The sequence below is a fragment of the Rhinatrema bivittatum genome, chromosome 2 (assembly GCF_901001135.1).
Source record: "Rhinatrema bivittatum chromosome 2, aRhiBiv1.1, whole genome shotgun sequence".
NCBI classification, from domain to species: domain Eukaryota; kingdom Metazoa; phylum Chordata; class Amphibia; order Gymnophiona; family Rhinatrematidae; genus Rhinatrema; species Rhinatrema bivittatum.
In genome coordinates, this window is record NC_042616.1 from 537990141 (window position 1) to 538012220 (window position 22080).

General features: G+C 44.7%; 1 protein-coding gene across 1 annotated transcript in view; it reads right to left on the reverse strand.

The window, feature by feature from the left end:
- ZNF236 (zinc finger protein 236) overlaps positions 1 to 22080 on the reverse strand; it is a 531902-nt gene that overhangs the window by 254746 nt on the left and 255076 nt on the right. The window contains 2 exon segments of the mRNA XM_029590848.1: positions 7589 to 7692; positions 18316 to 18467. Of these exon segments, the coding sequence (XP_029446708.1) occupies positions 7589 to 7692; positions 18316 to 18467 (256 nt within the window).

Genomic DNA, 22080 nt, shown 5'->3' on the forward strand with positions numbered 1-22080 from the left:
CACTGTGACACCTGGATCTTTTTCCTGGGTGGTAACTCCTAATATGGAACCTAACATCGTGAACTACAGCATGAGTTAGTTTTCCCTAAATGCATCACTTGCATGGAGGAGGATAGCCCTGCTTCTGCTCCCACCTCCCCCCTGCAGCCTACTGGCATGCTGTGGAATGGCTGACTAATGGGAGGCAGGAGAGGGAGCAGGAAGAAAGTATCTAAGTCTCCTATGCTACTGTTCCTGCCTCCCCCTATCGTTGGTAAAAGCTTCAGATGAATTCTCAATACCACTCTATTCTTAAAAATCTGTGAACAGAATATAAAATCTACTAAGTCTTGACATTCACTGACTTGGTGACTGATATCACTGCTCTAAGAAACAAGAGTTTTCAAGTAAGGAATTTAATATCTACAGAAGCTAAAGATTCCAAAGGATACTACATTTAAATCCCATTGAGTAAGAGGTACCCTGGTTAGAGGTCATAAATTTTAGCCTTTGATAAATTTGGATGCTATTGGGTGATGGATTTATATATATATTTTATTAATTTATGAATTGCCTAACACACATGGGACTAGGTGACGTACAATAGAAAACATACATAATATAACATCAAATAAATATTGGAATATAGGCAAGCCTTGAGAATGTTGAAGGTATGCCAAGATAGCACTCAAATGCACATTGTCTGAATTTGATTTTAATATTGAATTGTTAAGGTGAAAAAGGCATTGAAATAGACAAAGGAAGAGAGCTGGCTAAGGAATGGTGAGAAGGAAACTTCTGGGGAATGAAGAGGTGGGAATAATATTCAGCTTCCTGCATGGAGGTCCTGATTCAGCATTTTATGGTGGCATTTGGAACAGAATTTGAAGGTTTTTTATTCACTCTGGAAGACTTCTCCAACATGGGGAAAGAGGGACTCTTGAGAGGAAACTAAACAAAAACAAAATTGCTTACCTTGTAATAGGTGTTATCCCAGGACAGCAGGATGTAGTCCTCACATATGGGTGACATCAGTAATGGAGCCATATACAGAAAAACTTCTGTCAAAGTTTCTAGAAATTTTGACTGGCACAGTGTGCCCACTGAGCATGCTCAGCATGCCATGATATTCTCAGCCACAGGGGTCTCCCTTCAGTCTTGTTTGTAGCAATGAGCACTAGCCAAAAATAAAATAATAAAACGTATCGGACCCAACTCCGCTGGGTGGCGGATGGGTTTCGTGAGGAGTACATCCTGCTGTCCTGGGATAATACCTATTACAAAGTAAGCAATTTTGCTTTATCCCAGGACAAGCAGGATGCTAGTCCTCATATATGGGTGATTAGCAAGCTACAGGCTAAGTCATCTTTATATTGGACCAACAGCTTACAACTTGTGCAACAGGCACAACAACTGATGTACTGTTGGGAAAAATGAGGGAGCCTGAAATCACGAAAGGTTGGATGTGGAAAGAGTTGGGATCATACTGGAAACAAGTTCTTTAAGACAGATTGTCCATAGGCTGAATCTTGTCGTCCTTCCTTGTCGAGACAGTAGTGAGCCGCAAAGGTGTGAAGGGAACTCCATGTTGCGGCTTTACATATGTCAGCTATTGGCACTGAACGATAGTGTGTTACTGAGGTTGACATTGCTCTTACTGAGTGAGCCTTTACTCGCCCCTGGAGAGGAAGGCCTGCTTTCTCATAACAAAATTGTATACAATCTGCAAGCCAATTAGATAGAGTTTGCTTGCCCATCGCTTAACCTGGTTTGTTTGGATCAAAAGAAACAAAGATCTGGGTGGATTTCCTATGGGCCGTAATGCGATCTAAATAGTACGCAAGCGCACGTTTACAGTCCAAGGTGTGTAAAGCTCTCTCTCCTTGATGAGAGTGTGGTTTTGGGAAGAAAGTAGGCAAGATGATGGATTGATTCAAGTGGAATTCCGTAATTACCTTGGGAAGAAATTTTGGGTGTGTACGGAGTACCACTCGATCATGTAGGAATTTTGTGTAGGGTGAGTATGTGACAAGTGCTTGTAACTCGCTAACCCTTCTAGCCGATGTGATGGCTATTAAGAAAATAGTCTTCCAAGTGAAAAATTTAACATCACAGGAATCCATGGGTTCAAAAGGAGAATGCATGAGCCTTGTTAAGACTACATTTAGATCCCATTCTGTGACCGGTGGTTGGTGTGGGGCTTTAAGTTGAATTAAACCTCTCATAAACCTACTAACAAGGGGCTGTACTGATATTGGTGCATCTCCAACGGTATTGTGATAAGCAGAGATTGCACTTAAATGTACTCTTACAGATGAGATCTGGAGACCAGAGTCTGAGAGGTGCCATAGATAATCTAATAAAGATGATGTAGTGCAAGAAAAAGGGTCAAGACTGTTTTGTGTGCACCACATGGTAAACCGTTTCCATTTAGCATGATAGGTTTTTCGGGTTGAAGGTTTACGTGAAGCTACAAGCACTTGAGATACATTGGTTGAAAGACTGAGTAGTTGTAAAATCAAGCTTTCAACATCCATGCTGTCAGGGATAGGGATTGAAGGTTGGGATGGCGCAACCGACCCTGATCCTGAGTTATGAGAGTGGGAGCTTCGCCCAGGCGAATTGGATCTATGATCGAGAGGTCTAGAAGTATGGGAAGCCATACTTGTCTAGGCCAATACGGGGCTATGAGTATCATGGACCCCTTGTCCTGTTGTAGCTTCACTAGAGTTTTGGTTATTAGCGGTATCAGAGGATACACATATAGAAGGCCTGAGTTCCAGTGGCGAGCAAAGGCGTCCCTGGCTAAGTGATTTCTCTGCTTGTACAGGGAGCAATAATTGTCCACTTTGTAATTCATTTGTGATGCAAAGAGATCTACTGTTGATTGGCCCCAGCGTTGAAGGATCTTGGTCGCCACTTCTGGATTCAGAGACCATTCATGAGGCTGGAATTGACGACTGAGGCGATCCGCTACTACATTGTGAATTCCTGCTAGATAAGTGGCCCGTAAAAGCATTTAGTGTGCTAGGGCCCAGTCCCAAATCTGTGCTGCTTCTTGACAGAGGAGATACGAGCCCGTACCTCCCTGTTTGTTGATGTACCACATAGCTACTGTGTTGTCTGTATCAGAACAGGCTTGTGGGAAAGGCAGTCCTTGAACGCATGCAGCGCATAACATATAGCTCGAAGCTCTAGGAAGTTTAGCTGAAATGTAGCTTCGAGTTTTGTCCAAGTACCTTGGGTCTGCAGATGGCCAATGTGTGCTCCCCAGCCTAAGGTGGATGCATCTGTAGTTAACGTCACTTGCGTAATTGGTTGTTGGAAAGGTAGGCCTTTGAGCAAGTTGGTCATGGTTGTCCACCATAGTAGCGAGGATCATAGTTACTGAGTTACTTGAATTGGATAAGAAAGCGGTTGAATGGCCCGTATCCATTGTCTTTTGAGTGTCCATTGCGTGAGCCTCATGGCTAATCTCGCCATAGGTATGACGTGAACTGTGGAGGCCATGTGACCCAAGAGAGTGAGACATTGATGAGCTGTAATTTGTGTGTGTGTGCGCGGAGAGAGCCTGCTAACAAGGCTAGTGTCTGAGCACGGTCTTTTGGAAGAAAAGCTTTTGCTGTTATGGTGTTTAATTCTGCTCCGATGAATTGTTACATGTGAGATGGTGTAAAGGGGGACTTGTGGTAGTTGATGAGGAATCCCAAGGAATGGAGAAGAGTTATTGTGAGCTTGAGAGAGTTGAGAGCTCCTTGCCTTCTGATGAGCCAGTCGTCCAGGTAAGGAAACACGTGCCCGTCCTGCTTGTGTAGGTGGGCAACTGCCACTGCTAGGTACTTTGTGAACACTCGAGGTGCTGAGGCAAGACCGAATGGTAGCACCCTGTACTGGAAATGTTGATTTCCTACTAGGAATCATAGATATGTGCGATGAGGAGAGAATATTGGAATGTGAGTGTAAGCATCTTGAAGATCCAGAGAACAGAGCTAATCTCCCTTTGAAGTAGAGGTAACATGGTGCCCAGAGAAACCATCCTGAATTTTTCTTTTCTAAGAAATTTGTTGAGATTTCTGAGATCGAGGATGGGACGTAGGCCTCCTGTTTTCTTTGGAATGAGGAAATAACGGGAGTAGAATCCTCTGCCCTGCTGAGGCCGGGGAACTGGTTCCACGGCCCTGGCTCTCAGAAGGGTGGATAATTCTGTTTTTAGAATTGTGGATTGGTTGTTTACTGTCCAAAACGAGGTGGGTGGAGTATCGTTTGGTACAGTGAGAAAGTCCAAGTGGTACCCCTTGAGATGTGATGGAGAGTACCCATTGGTCTGTGGTAATGTGTGACCAATTGTGTTGGAAGAAGGCAATCCGACCTCCTACCGGCAAATTTGGGGTCGGATTGGTAGACAGGCTGCTGTTCCCTGGTATTGCTTCAAAACCCCGATGTTGCTCCTGTTTGTGGAGGGGGTTGATCCCAAGGCGCTCTTGGTTGTCTAGACTGAGTTCTCTGAGTTGGTCTGGATGAGCGTCCATGGGCAGGAGGTGGATAATAACGCCTTGGCCTGTAGTATGGACGCTTGGACTCTTTCCTTGGGAGTCTTCTTGATGGTACTTGAGACTCCTGAGGTACCGAAGAAAGTTGCTTTAGGGTTTTTGAGTGTTCCTTTAGGAGGGAAACTGCTTCCTTTACTTTATCCCCGAAGAGATTGTCTCCTACACAAGGGAGATCAGCCAGTTTCTCTTGTATTTTGGGTCTCAGATCTGAGGCCTTAAGCCAGGCCCATCGTCGAGACTGATACCTGTGGCTAATAGTCTTGATGCCGTTTCCAAACTATCATATGCTGCACGAACCTCGTGTTTGCCTGCTTCCAGACCTTTATGAATTATGTCAGAGAAGGATTCCTGAACTTACTGGGGGAGAGTTTCAGAGAGTTCTTGCATTTGCTTCCATAAGTTACGCTGGTATTGCATCATATATAATTGGTAGGACGCAATCCTGGAAACTAGCATACATCCCTGAAACATCTTCCTACCTATGTTGTCTAGGAACCTGTTGAAGAATGAGTTTTTATTCTTTTTTATTTCTTTTGTGCTGACTCAACTACCACTGACTGGTGAGGTAGTAGAGTCTTCTGGAATCCTGGGATGTGTTGAACCAGGTATGTCGCATCTATCCTCTTGTTTACTGGAGGTATGGAGCAGGGATGCTCCCATAATCTGTATAACAATTCTACGAGGTCTTCGTGGACTGGTATGGCTAATACCTCCTTAGGAGGGTCCACAAACTGTAGCATTTCCAGGGTCTTTTGTCTGGAATCTTCTTCCGACTGTAGTTGAAAAGGAATGGTGTCAGCCATATCCTTAATGAAGTTGGAGAAGGATAGATCCTCCGGAGGGGATTTTCTAAGTTCCTCTGGAGGAGATGGTTCCGAGAGGACTTCTTTTGATGAGGTATCAGTATCCTTCCATATATCAGGTGTATGCGGTCGAGGCACCTTCGGTATCAATGGCATCGATGAGTGTCCCCTGGGTTTCGATCGGAACAATGGGGATATCGGTGGGAATGGGCGCGGAATCCTCGATGGACCTGGAATCGGATCTGGAATCTGTGATGCTTCGACAGTATCGTCTACCCTCGGTGGTGGTATCAGCACTTCCTGAGGTTTCACAGGGATTGCACCGATAAGTGTAACTAGCTTTGCTAATATCGGCACAAAAAAAGATAAATCGTGCATCGGCATCGGTGGAATCGACGATGGAGTCGGCAGTGTCATCGGTACTGGCATCGATGGACCTGGTGATGGAACTAGTAAGGGCATCGGTACTAGTGTCGATGGAACTGGTAAAGGCATCGGTACTGGCATCGATGGAACTGGTAAAGGCATCGGTACTGGCATCGATGGAGACAGTACTGGCGATGGCACTGGCCTCGAAGGCAGAGTCGGTGCTGGCATCGTGTCGAGGAGCGCATTCCTGACTACCTGGCGGATATATCCGTCCAGTTCCACTCGTATAGCTGGTGAGACCAGAGCAGCTATGGGGGAAGGCAATGAAGGGGATTCCGGTACCTCCACAGAGCCCTGAGGAGGTACGATTCCCGGCACCGATATCGGTGGGGATTGCCATGGGGTGGAAGGCCTCAATGAAGCGTCCTCTCTCCAAGGTTTCTTAGCTGCTGATCCAGGATCCTTCGATGGACCGCTGGATATCGGATCGGTTTCGGGATCGTGAGGCTTCCGATGTCGATGCTTTTGTTTGTGGTCGGTGCTTTTTTCAATGACCAATGTCAATTATATCTAAGAAATAGATGGGGTTGGTGACCTATCTCCCACTTCATCCGGTTTTCTTTTCTTCAACATGACTTTACGGATCGCTCCAGCCGGAGACGACTGCGTGGACGTCGAAGTTGAGGGCATTAACTGTAAATGAAACAGGTGTTCCATCTTCTCCATCCGGAGTCTCCTGCCCTTTGGCGTCAGCACACTTCCGGCAGGTTAGGACATCATGTCTCTCACCGAGATAGAGCACACACTCTAAGTGTGGGTCCGTGATGGACATTGTTCGACAACAAATCGGGCATTTTTTAAAGCCCGTAGCCATTATGAAGTCGGACAGCCGTCGACGATTTTCGGCTAAAGATACGGTACGGAACAGACGGAAATATAGAAAAAACTACTGCGATGGTAAAAAAAACCGGGGGACCCCTGCGGTTTCGAAGTTTTTCGGCTATTTTAAATATATGGTGAAAATCACCACACAGAACTCCAATTAACCGCGAGGCTAACGGCTTCACGGAAAAAAGAAGACTGAAGGGAGACCCCTGTGGCTGAGAATATCATGGCATGCTGAGCATGCTCAGTGGGCACACTGTGCCAGTCAAAAGTTTCTAGAAACTTTGACAGAAGTTTTTCCGTATAGGGCTCCATTACTGATGCCACCCATATGTTAGGACTAGCATACTGCTTGTCCAGGGATAATAAGAGAAAATACTGAGGAAAATGTATCTAAATAAGAGTGGAAAAAACTGCAGCGACAGCAAAGAGTGCCAAAAATCTACCATTCAATGAGCAGATGAAAAAAGACCAAGGAATTTGCTTGGCAGCGGGAGCTTCTGCATGAAGAGAGAGCATGATCTGACACGTTGCTGGATGACATTATCCACTTGTGCAGCTGTTCTTTGTTCCTGCCTGTCCATGGAAAATATAGACATACCTGCCACAAGAGTTCTTTTTTCTTCCTATATTTTCACCTCATCCATGTTTGTCTCCCTTCATATTTCTTAACACTCCCTCTCCAATTCCTTTCATGTTTACAGTTACGAATTCATTCACATATTTATTAAACAAAATCATACATTTAATAGCTTCTACCAGTGCTTCTTTTGAATAAAAAGTGATATAATCATACATACAATTTACAGTATATCATGAGCAAATATTGTTGCATTATATAGCCCACTGGTTCAAGTTAGTTTACGCTTGCCAACACTTTTTATTTCTCTTCTACTTGACGATCCATTAACATTGATTTTCATAGTAATTACCTAAAGTCACATAAAGCCAAATTAAATTACAAAAATACTGGAAAACATTGAAGAAAATGAGTTAACTAACCTGTAAGCACGTCTGCTTTGATCTTCACTATTTTCAAGATACTGGGGACGCTGAGCTTGCAGTTCAAGTTCTTCCTGAGTGTCATCTTCTATCAGGCGAGCAGACTAGAAATTAAAAAGGGTGAAGTTTAGTCCATGTTGCAGATGAGCTGGAAGTTGTGTGTCAAAGAAAAATGTGCACATGCATGATTCACATGCAAATGTATGTGCAATTTTCAAGTACAATATACACATACAACTTTATATTTTGCGACCATTTCATGCATTCATTATAAAATTCACACACATGCGCCTCTTTATCGGCTTGTACTTTTTTTTTTTTTTAAGTTATCCTGTTGGGGTACATAGTCAGCAAGCATTCCTTGGGGTACTGATACCATTGTGCTTGCTATCTTAACCCTCAGTATTTTGGATTTTTCGTGCTACTTCCTGCCATACCCCTCATTCTATGCCTTGGGATGTTTGTTTATTTTGTTTATTGTAATATGAAATATATACTAGTCATGTGTTATCTGCATTGATTTTAATTATGTTACCAACTGAGGTTTGTGGATTAGCGGACTACAAATGGTCTAAATAAATAAATAAATAAATAAATAAATAAATAAATAAATAAATGTACACTACTTGATACCACCACATGGAAAACAGACAATGGTGCAAAACCAGTGTAGCCAGCAGAAGGTGTTACAGGAACAGTTCAATACACAAAAGCTATCACTGACCCAGACAGCACAAGCTATCATGACCTGGCCGCCCCTAATATCTCTGGTAATACTTAAATGACATCAGGAATCCAGACTGTTTTCTGAGGATCTTTGAGAGAACTGCCCTGCTGGCAGTCTAACCAGAAGCCACATGGACCACATTCCTAGGCAATTTGTTTTAGGTAACAGCCAGGCTGCCTTCCAAGCTGACAATCCAGATGGAAGAGCCAGCTATACAGAGGTTATAGCTGCAATCCTCAAAAGAGTTAGGTGCACCCCAGAAGCAACATTTCTGGTGAGGAACCCTCCAGTTAGGGGAAAGTCCACAGAGCTTTTTCTATCCACCTAAACCTTTTCTCAAGTCTACCTAAACCAGGCCTTTGTGGACTTGAGAAGTGTAAAAATTCTAATTTGGAGGGAACTGGTCAATACAGATCAACTATGAGAAGATGGCGACCCTTGCCTGTATCCATGGAGACCAGCAACAATACTAGCAACAATACTGAGCCAGCCAAGTCTTCTTTAAGACCCCAGTTGGGCAAGTTAAGATAGAAGTAGGATTACTCCCATGGCTCTCATATCATGTTGTACTAGGGTGTGATTATCTAGACTGTGGGACTCTATGGAGCCTGCTTACTCAGACAATGATGAAAAATTGTTCCCAGAAGTCCTGTATTTATACATTAGAGATTCTAAAATACCGAACCCCTGTAGACAACACCGGCAAGAGAAACACAAATATTTCCAGCCTTTACAGGCTGATGTGGGTGACAACTCTGAGTCAGAGGAAGGTCCCAAAATCCTTCAGGATCCCATTGTTGTATCCCCAGAGTGGGAGGGAAAGTGAAATCCCAGTAACTTTAGATGGGCCCAAAGAAAACATGAGTCACTTAAGTTTGTCTGACAAAATGTACAAATGTAGATGGAGAGTTAGTTCATGGGGCTGAAGGTCATAATCCAACCCCCCCCCCTTCTTTATAGTAGAGAGGGATTTAGAATACCAACAGATCGATACTGTAACGTGCGGTTGAAGATTTCCCGTCTGTAACGTGCTGTGAGCACACAATTCGGACGCGTAAGGCGATCCAGCGATACAGTCTCCAGTTTCACGCGTCCTTAGCGTTTCTTAAAACAGACGCATAACCCTTTCCGCACCCAGCATGTATATGATATGTAAATGAACGAATTAACTGTTTAATGAAGGAATTAGCTATTCCCCTCCGATATTGTGACGCGCGCTCAGATTATCTCCTTTGTAGCTATTTTGCCGCGTCCTTAACCTGTTAGTTTACCGCCTACCCTCTACTTGGTGTTAGTGTGGTGTTCGAAAATTAAAACGGGAATAAAGTGTAAAAAATGGGGGTAAAACCAAAGGGAGTAAACTGTAAAAAACCATGGACGACCTCCATATTAACATTGCAGCGTAAGTTGTTTATATATATATGAATGCCCGTGCAATTTCGGCGCTCAAGGCAGTCACATGCCGTGACGTCAAGCGTCGTGACGTCACGCCTTGAGCGCCGAAATCGCATAGACATTCATTCACGGAGCCCGCGGCGAAAGCGGCCTCCGGAGGCCACTTTCGCCGCCGGCTCCCTCTGCCTGGATGAATGCACGCCCCACCCGCCCGCTCCGGCCGTGGCCTGGATCGAACACGCGCCCACCCGACCGCCGGCTCCCACCGCCGCCTGGATCAAACGCGCGCCCACCCGCCCACCGGCTCCCGCCGCTGCCTGGATGAACGGGCGCCCACCCGCCCGCCGGCTCCCGCCGCCGCCTGGATCCAACGCGCGCCCACCCGCCCGCCGGCTCCCACCGCCGCTGCCGCCGCCTGGATGAACGGGCGCCCATCCGCCCGCCAGCTCCCGCCGCCGCCTCGATGACTGCACGCCTGGGGGATTCGGAAAGTGACAGGTATTTATACATATATATAAACAACTTACGCTGCAATGTTAATATGGAGGTCGTCCATGGTTTTTTACACTTTACTCCCTTTGGTTTTACCCCCCATTTTTTACACTTTATTCCCCGTTTTAATTTTCGCCCTGCGCCTTGCTTCGGGAGGGGGGGAACCATCCACTTCCTGGTGCCTGTCATTTCAAATGTCATTTGAAATGACATTTGAAATGACAGGTACCAGCGCACCCAGGATACTGTATAGGCGCTGTATTAGCGCCTATACAGTAAAATGGGTTGCGCGGGCCTAACGCTTGCCTAACGCTTCGCAGACGCGGCATGCATTTGCATGCAATTTGAAGAGAGTATCGAGCGGTAGGTGAAGAGAACTGTGCGTGCGGGGAACGAGGGTGCGCCTGGCACTGCCGCACTCTTTCTAACGCGGCATAACTGTATCGACCTGCAAGTAGGAAAAGGGAAATCTAGAGGGCAAAACGTTTGAGCAACTCTTAGTACTCTGGCATTACCACCACCAAACGCTAAAACTAGCCCACAGCCACTTCCGAGGGCTACTGAACTGATAGCTGAAAATTTCCTCTCCCACTGAAAGCATGGGATTATGAAATTTGAGGAATTTGGTGGAAAAATTACATTTCATCAACACACAGGGAGTTTCTCTCCACATGAGAGAGGGGGCAACACTTGAACAAATCAATAGTTACATTTCAAAAATTGAGTTAATATTCATTTGATTGTAAAGATCAAAGTTGAAAAGTTTTTAAACTAATATGTAAAGGAAGTTTGTTTCAGTTTTAGTTAATCAGTTGCAAAACTGGTGAGATTGAGTCACTTTATTTTCATTGACTTGTTCAAGTGTTGCCCCCTCTCTCATGTGGAGAGAAACTCCCTGTGTGTTGATGAAATGTAATTTTTCCACCAAATTCCTCAAATTTCATATTCCCATGCTTTCAGTGGGAGAGGAAATTTTCAGCTATCAGTTCAGTAGCCCTCGGAAGTGGCTGTGGGCTAGTTTTAGCGTTTGTTGGTGGTAATGCCAGAGTACTAAGAGTTGCTCAAACGTTTTGCCCTCTAGATTTCCCTTTTCCTACTTGGTATTCTAAAATCCCTCTCTACTATAAAGAAGGGGAGGGGGGGAGTTTTTAAACTAATATGTTAAGGAAGTGTTTCTTCTGTTTAATCCATAGTTGTACCATGCATGATTTACCTCTTGCAGTGTTTGAAATAATAAAAACTTTTAATTATAAAAAAAAAAAAAGAAAGCAGAGTTGCTTACCTGTAACAGGTGTTCTCCCAGGACAGCAGGATGTAGTCCTCACATGTGGGTGACGTCACCAGACGGAGCCCTATCACAGTAAACTTCTGTCAAAGTTTCTAGAACTTTTGACTGGCACACTGAGCATGCCCAGCATGCCATGAACCCTGTAGCTACAGAGATCTCCCTTCAGTCTCATTTGTAACAAAAGGTGCGAGTGAAAAAATAAAATAATAAAACGGTTTTGGAACCAACTCCGCGGGGTGGCGCGTGGGTTTCGTGAGGACTACATCCTGCTGTCCTGGGAGAACACCTGTTACAGGTAAGCAAAAGAAAATTGGTCCTTATCTGCTAATTTTTGTTCCTGTAGTACCAATGGATCAGTCCAGAATTCTGGGTTTATTCATCCCTGCCAGCACATGGAGACGGAGAAATGCCTTGCTGACACTGCTTGAAAAGCCCTGGTGCCACCTGCAGTAGTTCAGTATTAATTTGTACCCAAGCTGAAAAACACTATGTGCAATAAACTGTCAAAAAACTTGAAAAAATTTGTAAGTTATGAACAACAAAGAACAGAAGTTTGCTGAAAAAACTATAGCTGAGCGGAAGACTCTCCCCCTTGAACCCGGGTGGGTTCTGAACTGATCCGTTGGTACTTCAGGAACGAAAATTAGCAGGTAAGAACCAATTTTCTTTTCCCTGTACGTACCTGGATCAGTCCAGACTCCTGGGATGTACCAAAGCTTCCTAGAGAGAGAAGGATCTGGAGAGTCCCGCTGTGTAAAAATTTGTTGAGATTGTGGAGGTTGAGGATGGGGCGGAGGCCACCTGATTTCTTTGGAATTAGAAAATAGCAGGAGTAGAACACTCTGCCCTGCTGTGCCAGGGGAACGGCTTCCACAGCCCTGGCACTCAGTAGGGTGGACAGTTCTGACTAGAAGACTTGTGTGATCTCTTCGGATCCACAGTGGATTGGGTGGTGAATCTGGGGATACCATGAGGAAATGTAGATGGTATCTCTGGGTTATGATGGATATTACTCACTAGTAATGCGGTGCCAGTTGGGTATGAAGGGGTGTAGTCGACCTCCTACAGGCAAGTCTGGTCATGGATTCATAGAGTGGCTTCTGTTGCAGCTTTACAGATCTCAGCAATCGGTACTGAATGATAGTGTGCTACTGAGGTTGCCATGGCTCTTACTGAGTGAGCCTTCACTCGTCCCTGGAGAGGAAGGCCTGCTTTCTCATTGCAGAATTCGATATAGTCTGCTAGCTAGTTGGAGAGAGTTTGTTTGCCCACTGCAACTCCCTGTTTGTTTTATCAAAAGAAACAAAGAGTTGGGTGGATTTCCTATGGATTGCAGTGCGGTCTAGGTAAAATGCAAGTGCACGTTTACAGTCCAAGGTGTGTAAAACTCTCTCGCCCTGGTGAAAGTGTGGCCTTGGGAAAAAGGTGGGCAAGACTACATACTGAATCAAGTGAGAGTCCGTAACAACCTTGGGAAGGAATTTAGGCAGTGTCCGGAGTACTACTCAGTCATGGAGGAACATTGTATAAGGTGGGTATGTGACAAGTGCTTGTAACTCACTAACCTTTCGAGCAGATGTAATGGCTACTAGGAAGAGAACTTTCCATGTAAGAAATCTAACATTACAGGAGTGGAAAGACTCAAACGGGGAGCACATGAGCCTTGTAAGTACTACGTTTAGGTCCCATTCGGTAACTGGTGGCCGTAGAGGGGGCTTAAGTTGTAGCAGGCCCCTCAAACTGACTCACAAGGGGCTGCGCCATTATTGGGGCATCCCCTTCTCCCTTGTGGTACGCTGAGATGGCACTAAGGTGTACCCGTACTGAGAAAGTCTGGAGACCAGAGTCTGAAAGGTGCCAGAGATAGTCTAAAAGAGATGCAGTGGGGAAGGAAAAAGGGTCGATACCTTTTTGCGTGTACCATGTGGTAAATCTATTCCACTTAATACGATAGGATTTTCGTGTGGAAGGCTTTTGTGAAGCTACAAGCACTTGAGAGACATCAGTTGAAAGATTAAGCGGTTGTAGGATCAAGCTTTCAACATCCAGGCTGTGAGGGATAGGGTCTGAGGGTTTGGATGGCGAAACATGCCTTGAGTTATGAGTTATGAGAGTGGGTGCTGTGCCCAGCGAATTGGTTCTCAGATGGAGAGGTCGAGAAGCATGGGAAACCATACTTGTCAAGGTCAATAGGGGGCTATCAGTGGTTTTGGCTATCAGTGGTATAGGAGGATACGCGTATAGGACGCCTGTGTTCCAGGGACAAGCGAAGGCATCCATGGCCAACGTGTTTTGTTGCCTGTGCAGGGAGCAGAATCTGTCCATTTTGTGATTCAGTTCGGATGCAAAAAGATCAATTGTTAGTTGACCCCAGCGTTGGAAGATTTTGCTCATTACCACAGGATCCAGAGACCAGTCGTGGGGATGGAAATGTCGACTGAGGCGATCTGCTACTAAGTTCTGCATGCCTGCCAGATAAGTGGCCCGGAGATGCATGGAGTGTGCAAGGGCCCAGGCCCAGATCTGCGCAGCTTCTTGGCAGAGCAGATAAGAACCTGTTCCTCCCTGTTTGTTCAAGTACCACATTGCAACTGTGTTGTCTGTCTGTATGAGAACAGTCTTGCATGAAAGGCAGTCCTGAAACGCATATAGAGCATAACGTATGGCTCAAAGCTCCAGGAAGTTGATCTGAAACTTTGCTTTGAGTTGTGTCGAAATCCTTTGAGTCTGAAGGTTGCTCACATGAGCTCTCCAACCCAAGCTGGATGCATCCATGGTTCAGGTCACTTGAGGAACTGGTTGTTGGAAGTGTACACCTATTAGCAAGTTGGCCCTGTTTCTCCACCAGAGAAGTGAGAGACACAGCTAGTCAGTTACATGGATCTAGGTTGAAAGAGGTTGAGTGGCTTGTAGCCACTGAGATTTCAAAGTCCATTGAGTTATTCTCATGGCTAGCCTGGCCATAGGAGTGACGTGGATAGTGGAAGCCATGTGGCCCAGCAACGTGAGGAATTGATGGGCTGAGGCTGTTTTCTTTGTGCGCAGAAATGTAGCTAGTTTGGAATGTGTGTCTGCGCAGTCTTTGGGCAGGAAGGCCTTTGTGACTGTGGTGTCCAAATCTGCTCCAATGAAGGTAAGGAGGTAAGATGGATTCAGGTGTGATTTCTGGTAATTGATGAGAAACCCCAACGAGTGTAACAGATTGATAGTAAGCTTTAGAGCGTTGAGAGCTCCTTCCTTGGATTGGCTCTTGATTAGCCAGGTGTCCAGGTAAGGAAACAAGTCTATACTGTTTTTGCATAGATGGGCTGTAGCCACTGCTAGGCATTTTGTAAATACACGGGGTGCCAAGGCAAATCCAAAAGGCAGAACCCAGTACTGAAAATGCTGTTGCCCCACTATAAAACGCAGGTATTTGCGATGATGTGGGGATATGGGAATGTGTGCATAGGCGTCTTGAAGATCCAGAGAACAGAGCCAGTCTCTTTGCTGTAGAAGGGGAAGCATTGTGCTGAGAAACACCATCCTGAATTTTTCTTTTTGTAGAAATTTGTTGAGCTTGTGGAGGTTGAGGATGGGGCGGAGGCCACCTGATTTCTTTGGAATTAGAAAATAGCAGGAGTAGAACCCTCTGCCCTGCTGTGCCAGGGGGAACGGCTTCCACAGCCCTGGCACTCAGTAGGGTGGACAGTTCTGACTCTAGAAGACTTGTGTGATCTCTTCGGATCCACAGTGGATTGGGTGGTAAATCTGGGGATACCATGAGGAAATGTAGATGGTATCTCTGGGTTATGATGGATATTACTCATTAGTAATGTGGTGCCAGTTGGGTATGAAGGGGTGTAGTCGACCTCCTACAGGCAAGTCTGGTCATGGATTCATAGAGTGGCTTCTGTTCTCTGGAGAGGTTTCAAAATCCAGAGGCTGGGCCCATTTGCAGGGCTGGTTGAGATCTGGACATCTTGGTTTGACATGGATGTCCTCTTTGAGGTGGTCTGGCTGGTCTCACGCAAGATGTAGGTGGGTAGTACTTGCGTGAGCAATAAAAAGGTCTTCTGGGATCCCTTCTTGTGGTTTTTTGAGCAGAGGAGGAAGCTTCAACAGTGACAGTGGAAAGCTGATGCAGGGTCTCGTGATAATCTTTCAATTGAGCCACTGCGTCCTGTATCTTGTTGCCAAAAAGATTATCTCCAGTACACGGGATATCAGCGAGCTTATCCTGGACTTCCAGCCTTAAATCAGAGGCCTTAAGCCAGGCCCATCTTCTGGCACTGATTCCTGTTGCTGCTACATGAGAAGCCGTCTCAAAGGAATCATATGCAGCTCTAACCTCATGTTTCCCTGCCTCAAGGCCATTCTGGAGAATGGCAGTGAGGTTCTCCTGTTGTTGCTGGGGAAGGGAGTCTGCTATCTCCTGGACTTGTTTCCACAGATTCCTCTGATATTGTGTCATATATAACTGATAGGCAGCTATGCGTGACACTAGCATAGAGCCCTGGAAGATTTTCCAACCTAGACCATCCAAAAACCTTTGGTCCTTTCCAGGGGGAGCTGAAGAATGAGGGTGCAATCTCTTGGCAGTCTTATTTGCAGATTCAACTACCACTGATTGGTGAGATAGCTGTGGCTTCTGAAAACCTGGAGTGTGTTGGACCAGATTATGTTGCATCTGTCTTTCTATTAACTGGTGGGACAGTGCAAGGGTGCTCACATAGGCGATGTTGCAGGTCCAAGAGTACTTCATGGACTGGAATGGCCATAATTTCCTTGGGGGCATCTACGAATTGAAGGACTTCCAATGTCTTATGACGGATGTCCTCTTCGGTGACCAGGTTAAAGGGGATGGTTTCAGATGTTTCTTTTATGAAAATTGTAAAGGAGAGGTCTTCTAGAGAAGACAGTCTCCTTTCTTCTGGAGGAGAAGGCTCTGAGAGTATGTCTTCTGTGGAGGTGTCCGTGTCAATATCCTCTCATGGATCATAAGGGGTCTCTGGTTGAGATCCCAAGGGAGGGAGAATGACTGATCCTCCAGGACGTGCAGGCATCGATGGAGGTCTCGATGGAGGATGAAACAGCTTCGATGGAGACTAAGGCGGCATCGATGGCATCGAACGGAATCGTGGGCGCTTCGATCCCGAGAGCCCAGACGGACCTGGAACCGGTTCCGGCATAGATGGAAGTGGAGCTGGCGTAGGACTAGAGTCCACGTCCTCGTCCTCTGAGGACCCCAGAATGGGTATCGGGGGCTTCAGAGGTTCGGAAGGTCGACTCGGTTCCGATGGTACAGGCTGAGTCGGAAAGGCACCGATGAGGGTGTTGAGGCAGTCGAGCAATGGTGTAAACATTGATGGCTCTGGTGTCTGTGCCGGAATGGGGACCGGCATCAATGGCGGATGCAGGCTCCAGAAGGCATCGAGGACTGCCTGGCGGAAAAGGATGTCCAACTCCTCCATGGAAGCTGGTATAGGTAGCGCAGCTACAGGGGGAAGTAGGCTAGGCACTACTGGCACCTCCACAGGAATCTGTGGGGGCTCAGTACCCGGCACCAATAATGGTGCGGAATGCCTCGGGGTCTTGGATGCAGAGGAGGAAGGAGGCTCCTCTCCCTGGGCCCTCTTCGCAACCGGCTCGATAGCCATCGAGGCCGATGCGGTGTTGGTGATTCCACACTGGGTGTGGAATCACGTTGGTGCCGGTAACTATGTTTCCCTCGGTGCTCGTTCCGGTCCTTCTCCGGCACTGAGGAAGACGCTACCAATGCTCTCGATGGCATCGGCGACGGACGGTCACCGCTCCCCTGCTGCTCCCAGCGAGGTTTGCCGATGGATTTTGAAGATGTTTCTGCCGGTGATGACTGGGTGGAAGTCGATGGAGTTGGTTTTATTTTGAAAAGAGATTCCATTTTATGCAAACAGGCACGCATGCCCTTCGGGGTCATTTCAGCGGAGTTAGGGCACCGACGTACATCGTGTGATGGGCTGAGGCAGAGCACACAAACATCATGCAGGTCAGTAATGGACATCGTGCGCAGACACTCTGGGCATTTTCTAAAGCCCATCGCATGACGAAAAAAGGGACCGCGAAAACAGTTGGTGGCCTGTGGGAACCGACAACAGGGTAGCAGGAACCGACCGGAGATGGTGGAAATTTACTCACCGATCATCAAGGAACGGTGTCGCAATGGGAGACCCCCTATGAGAGAACTTTTTTGTGAAGATAACTTCAAGTTTTTCCGTGAGGAAAAGTGGTGAGAAAATTCCCTCCTAACCACGAGGCAAACTGCAGCGCAGAAAAATAGAGACTGAAGGGAGACCTCTGTGGATACAGGGATAATGGCATGCTGGGCATGCTCAGTGTGCCAGTCAAAAGTTCTAGAAACTTTGACAGAAGTTTTCTGTGATAGGGCTCTGTCTGGGGACGTCACCCACATGTGAGGACTACCATCCTGCTTGTCCTGGGAGAAAAGCAGTTATGCAATGATTCAATCCATCCACCTGCCATTCCTCTGAATAGACCAATCAGAGTCAAATTTAGGGTTAAACCCAGTCATGTGTTTAGAATTTAATCTATTGAAAATGTCATTTCCAGCAAATGTTGAAAAGAACAGGAATATTCGTGTATATGCATGATTTTCATCTCCTTATTCTTTAAAATCATGCATTTTACTCAGGAGCACATTTCACTATTACAGGGGCAAATACAATCATCTTCTAGGGTAGCAAAAAAGACAGAGAGACAGCAAAATGCTCCAGTAAGCAGATATGAATGCAGTGAAAGTCCAGTTATAGAAACCATGAAGATAGATTGCCTTTGATAAATACTCACTACGTTAATACTGTCTGTGCTAGGAACTTGAAGCAAGTTTGGTTGATGGTAACTCGTTGAGAGGGCCTGAGATTCCAGTGTGCTCGAGTCTTGCAACTGCTGCACAGCTGGGAACTGGTTTTGCTGACTGAAACTGTCCGTTACTGTAAAACCTATCAAAAAAATAAGCATCAATAAACAAGCGTGTCTCACAGTAGATGAATTTTCGGATCATTTAAACAATATACATACCAGCAAGACTCAGATGTATTTTCCAAAAGGTATTTGATACATTTGGTGCTTATGTAAAATATTGAAACAAGTGTTTTATAGAATCTGTGCCTTATCTTTAACTAAAATAAGTCTAAGCTCCTTGATCTATGGGAGGCTGTTTAATACTTTTCTCCAAAAACAAACTTTTCTGATACATAAAATGTCAAAAACATTAAAAACTTAAGTTTATCAAATATAATAACATTTGAACATTCTTAAAAGTAACTAACAGAGAACTCAGCTGGCTAGATTAAAACACATCATTAAGTTATTGTTTCCGGATGGCTCAATGTTGATCTCAACCTGGTTTAGCACAATAAATCTTTGGCCTTGTAATTTTGTTTTGTTACTATTTTTTAAAATAAATTTGGAACTGCACATTTGTTAATGTAATGAAGCAAAACCCAGTTTGCTTCTGACAACATAAAGTCAATTTACAACCATACTCTTATGCAATAATTCCCAAATCCAGCCTATATGTACCACCATAGGGCATATTATGTTATTTCACAGTACTATAAAATCTTTGAAGAAAAAAGTAACAATATATTTTTAGGTTTTGGCATGAATTAAAATAATGGTGCTGTAACCCTCTGCTGAGCTTATCTATTAACTAAAATCAACTCCTGCTAGTCCCAGCAGCCACATAGAGAACCACAAAAACTCTAGATAAAATCCAACAGCCAGCCAAAATCATTTTAATGAAGTATTTCAGAAGTGAAGAAATCCTAGGCTTCCTACCAGTTGAGCTTCTCAAACAACTGTAAAAGAATTTAAAAGGGAGGGGATGATACTGGACCTGGTACTTACTAATGGGGACCACTTGAGCTCTAGTGATCACTAGACAGTGTGATCTCATATAGAAGCAAAGGCGGAGCTGGATCTCACAGAGGTGAGTACTGGAATTCGGGAGTAAATAGGGGAGCATTGGCAAGATGGGAAGATCTAAGTGAAGTAGACAAACAGTGAGATATACTTGAAGAAGTCAGAGTAAGTGCAACAAATCTTTACATTAGGAAAGATATTAAAGTAAAGGAAAGAGACCTGCATGGATTTCAAAAGAGGTGGCTGAAAAGATTAGCATTCAAAAGTTACACGAGAACTCAAAAAGAGAAGGACAAAATATGGAAAGACTAAGAGAATCATAGATGGTATTTAGGACAACAAAACACAAATGGAGGAAAAACAACTAAAGTACAGTGCGCTCCAATGGAGCTCACTGTTAACCCGCCATTGGACGTGCATTTTCCCTTACCCCTTATTCAGTAAGGGGCCGAAAACGCGCGTCCAACCCGCCGAACCTAATAGCGCCCTCAACATGCGCTATTAGGCGCTAATTAGGTGCTAATTTCTTCGGGCACCTTTTGACTTAATATCATGGCGATATTAAGTCGGAGGTCCCGAAGGGTAAAAAAAGTAAAAATAAATAAACAAATAAATAAATAAAAAATTTGAAGTCGGCCCGAGGCTGTCGGGTAGAAAATCGGACGCTCAATTTTGCCAGCATCCGGTTTCCGAGCCCATGGCTGTCAGCGGGCTCGAGAACAGATGCCGGCAAAATTGAGCATCGGCTGTCAAACCCGCTGATAGCCACCGCTCCGGGCCAAAAGGAGGTGCTAGGGATGCGCTAGTGTCCCTAGCGCCTCTTTTTGCCTGTTTCTACTGCCAGGCCTCATTTAAATACAGAATCGCGCCCAGGCAAGTGGCCTGTGCGCGTGCCGGGAGAGCGGGCGTTCGCCAGCTCTCCCGTGGACTTTACTGAATCGGCCCGATAGGTAGTAAAGCAGAGCAACAAGTCCTTTTAGCAGATTTAATGAAATACAGTACTTATGTTTTTGTTTTCTCTGTTTGCCTGTCCATATGTGACACTAACATCAAAGGAGGGTACTAGCAGCAAGCTGATGAACCAAGCATGAACATAAGTGGTACTGGGGGAAAGACATAGCAGTAGCAGTTCGGTGGTAGAAGCCGCAGGTCTTGTGGAGTTTCCCAGGCTTCACCAACTAAAACAAAGAAGCCACCAGCAGAAGTAGAATGATATAAGGATAATGAGATTGTAAGGTGTTGGGGCAATGACTTGAGAAAGAAAGTAGTTCTCAAGTTCTTGAATTATTGATACATTTTTGTCTTGTTGTTCATGTCATTTTTATTTTATGTTTATAGTATTTGAAACTCGTATTATAAATTTTCTGAATATTTTTATTGTTAACCGCTTAGAAATCATGATCAGTGATACAGAAATGTTAAATAAATAGGTAGTGAGGCTGGTGGGGTTCTCCAGGCCTTGCCAACTAAAGATGATCAGGAACTAGCGGCAGCCAGACCAGCAGGGCTGGCAGAGCACTCCAGGCCCCACTAGCCAAAGATGAGGGAGAGCCAGTAGCCAAGTACCTCAGAGGAGAACTATAGGCCCTGGAGCCTAATCCTAGCTTTCTGCTATTTCTACACACACCTCGGTCCCTTTACTGTACTTTCTATCCTGCACACTTACCCACACCACCCAGGAATGATCTCTCAAATGTGAGATTTTAAGTGTTTAAATGCTAATTCTGTCTGGCAGACTGTGAGTATTATAATAACTACTTAGGGATTTCTTTCTTCCTGTATGCTGATGACTTACAATTTTAGATACCATTCTTAAATCATTTGATAACACAATATCGACACTATCAGCCTGTATGAAAGTAATAAAGTAAGAACTATCTCAACTTAAACTAACATTAAACCCTAGAAAGACTGAAGTCATTTGGTTAAGTAGGAATCCTTCTATAGTTAAACCTCCAGATCTAGACTTTGGAACTTTTCAAATTACTCCCACAAACCAAGGACAGAATTTAGGTATCCAGCTGGATGAAAAACTGACGATGAAAAAGCACATCAATAAATTAATAAATACAGGTTACTCCAAGTTACGTATATTAAATTGGTTGAAACCTTTATCTTTCGAAGACTTACGTACTGTATTGCAAACTCTTATTTTCTCAAATACAGACTACTGTAACTCTACTACTCGGTCTTCCCACAAGTCTCTTGAAACCATTACAATTATTACATAATGCCTCAGCTAGACTTTTATTAGGAACCAGGAAATTTGATCACATTACACCATCACTGATTTTGCTACACTGGCTGCCTGTACAATCTCGAATCTATTATAAAGTATTAACATTAATATTCAAAATCATTCATTCAAGTAATGCTGGTATGATCGGTGTGACATTACAACCATACTCACCTCAGCGAACACTAAGATCTCAAAATAAAGGACTATTGACTATTTCAACTATACTGATTACATATCTAATTCAAGTAAGAGATCGTGCATTTTCCATAGCAGGTCCAAAGCTTTGGAATTCGCTACCGTAGTGGTTATGTGTGATACCAGACAGAGATTTAAATTTGAACTAAAAACATGGCTATTTAAAAATGCATATAACCTAATAACATCAGAATGTAAAGAACTACAATAACAAGGCAGAAGAGAGATAATTGAAGAACAAGGAATAAAACATA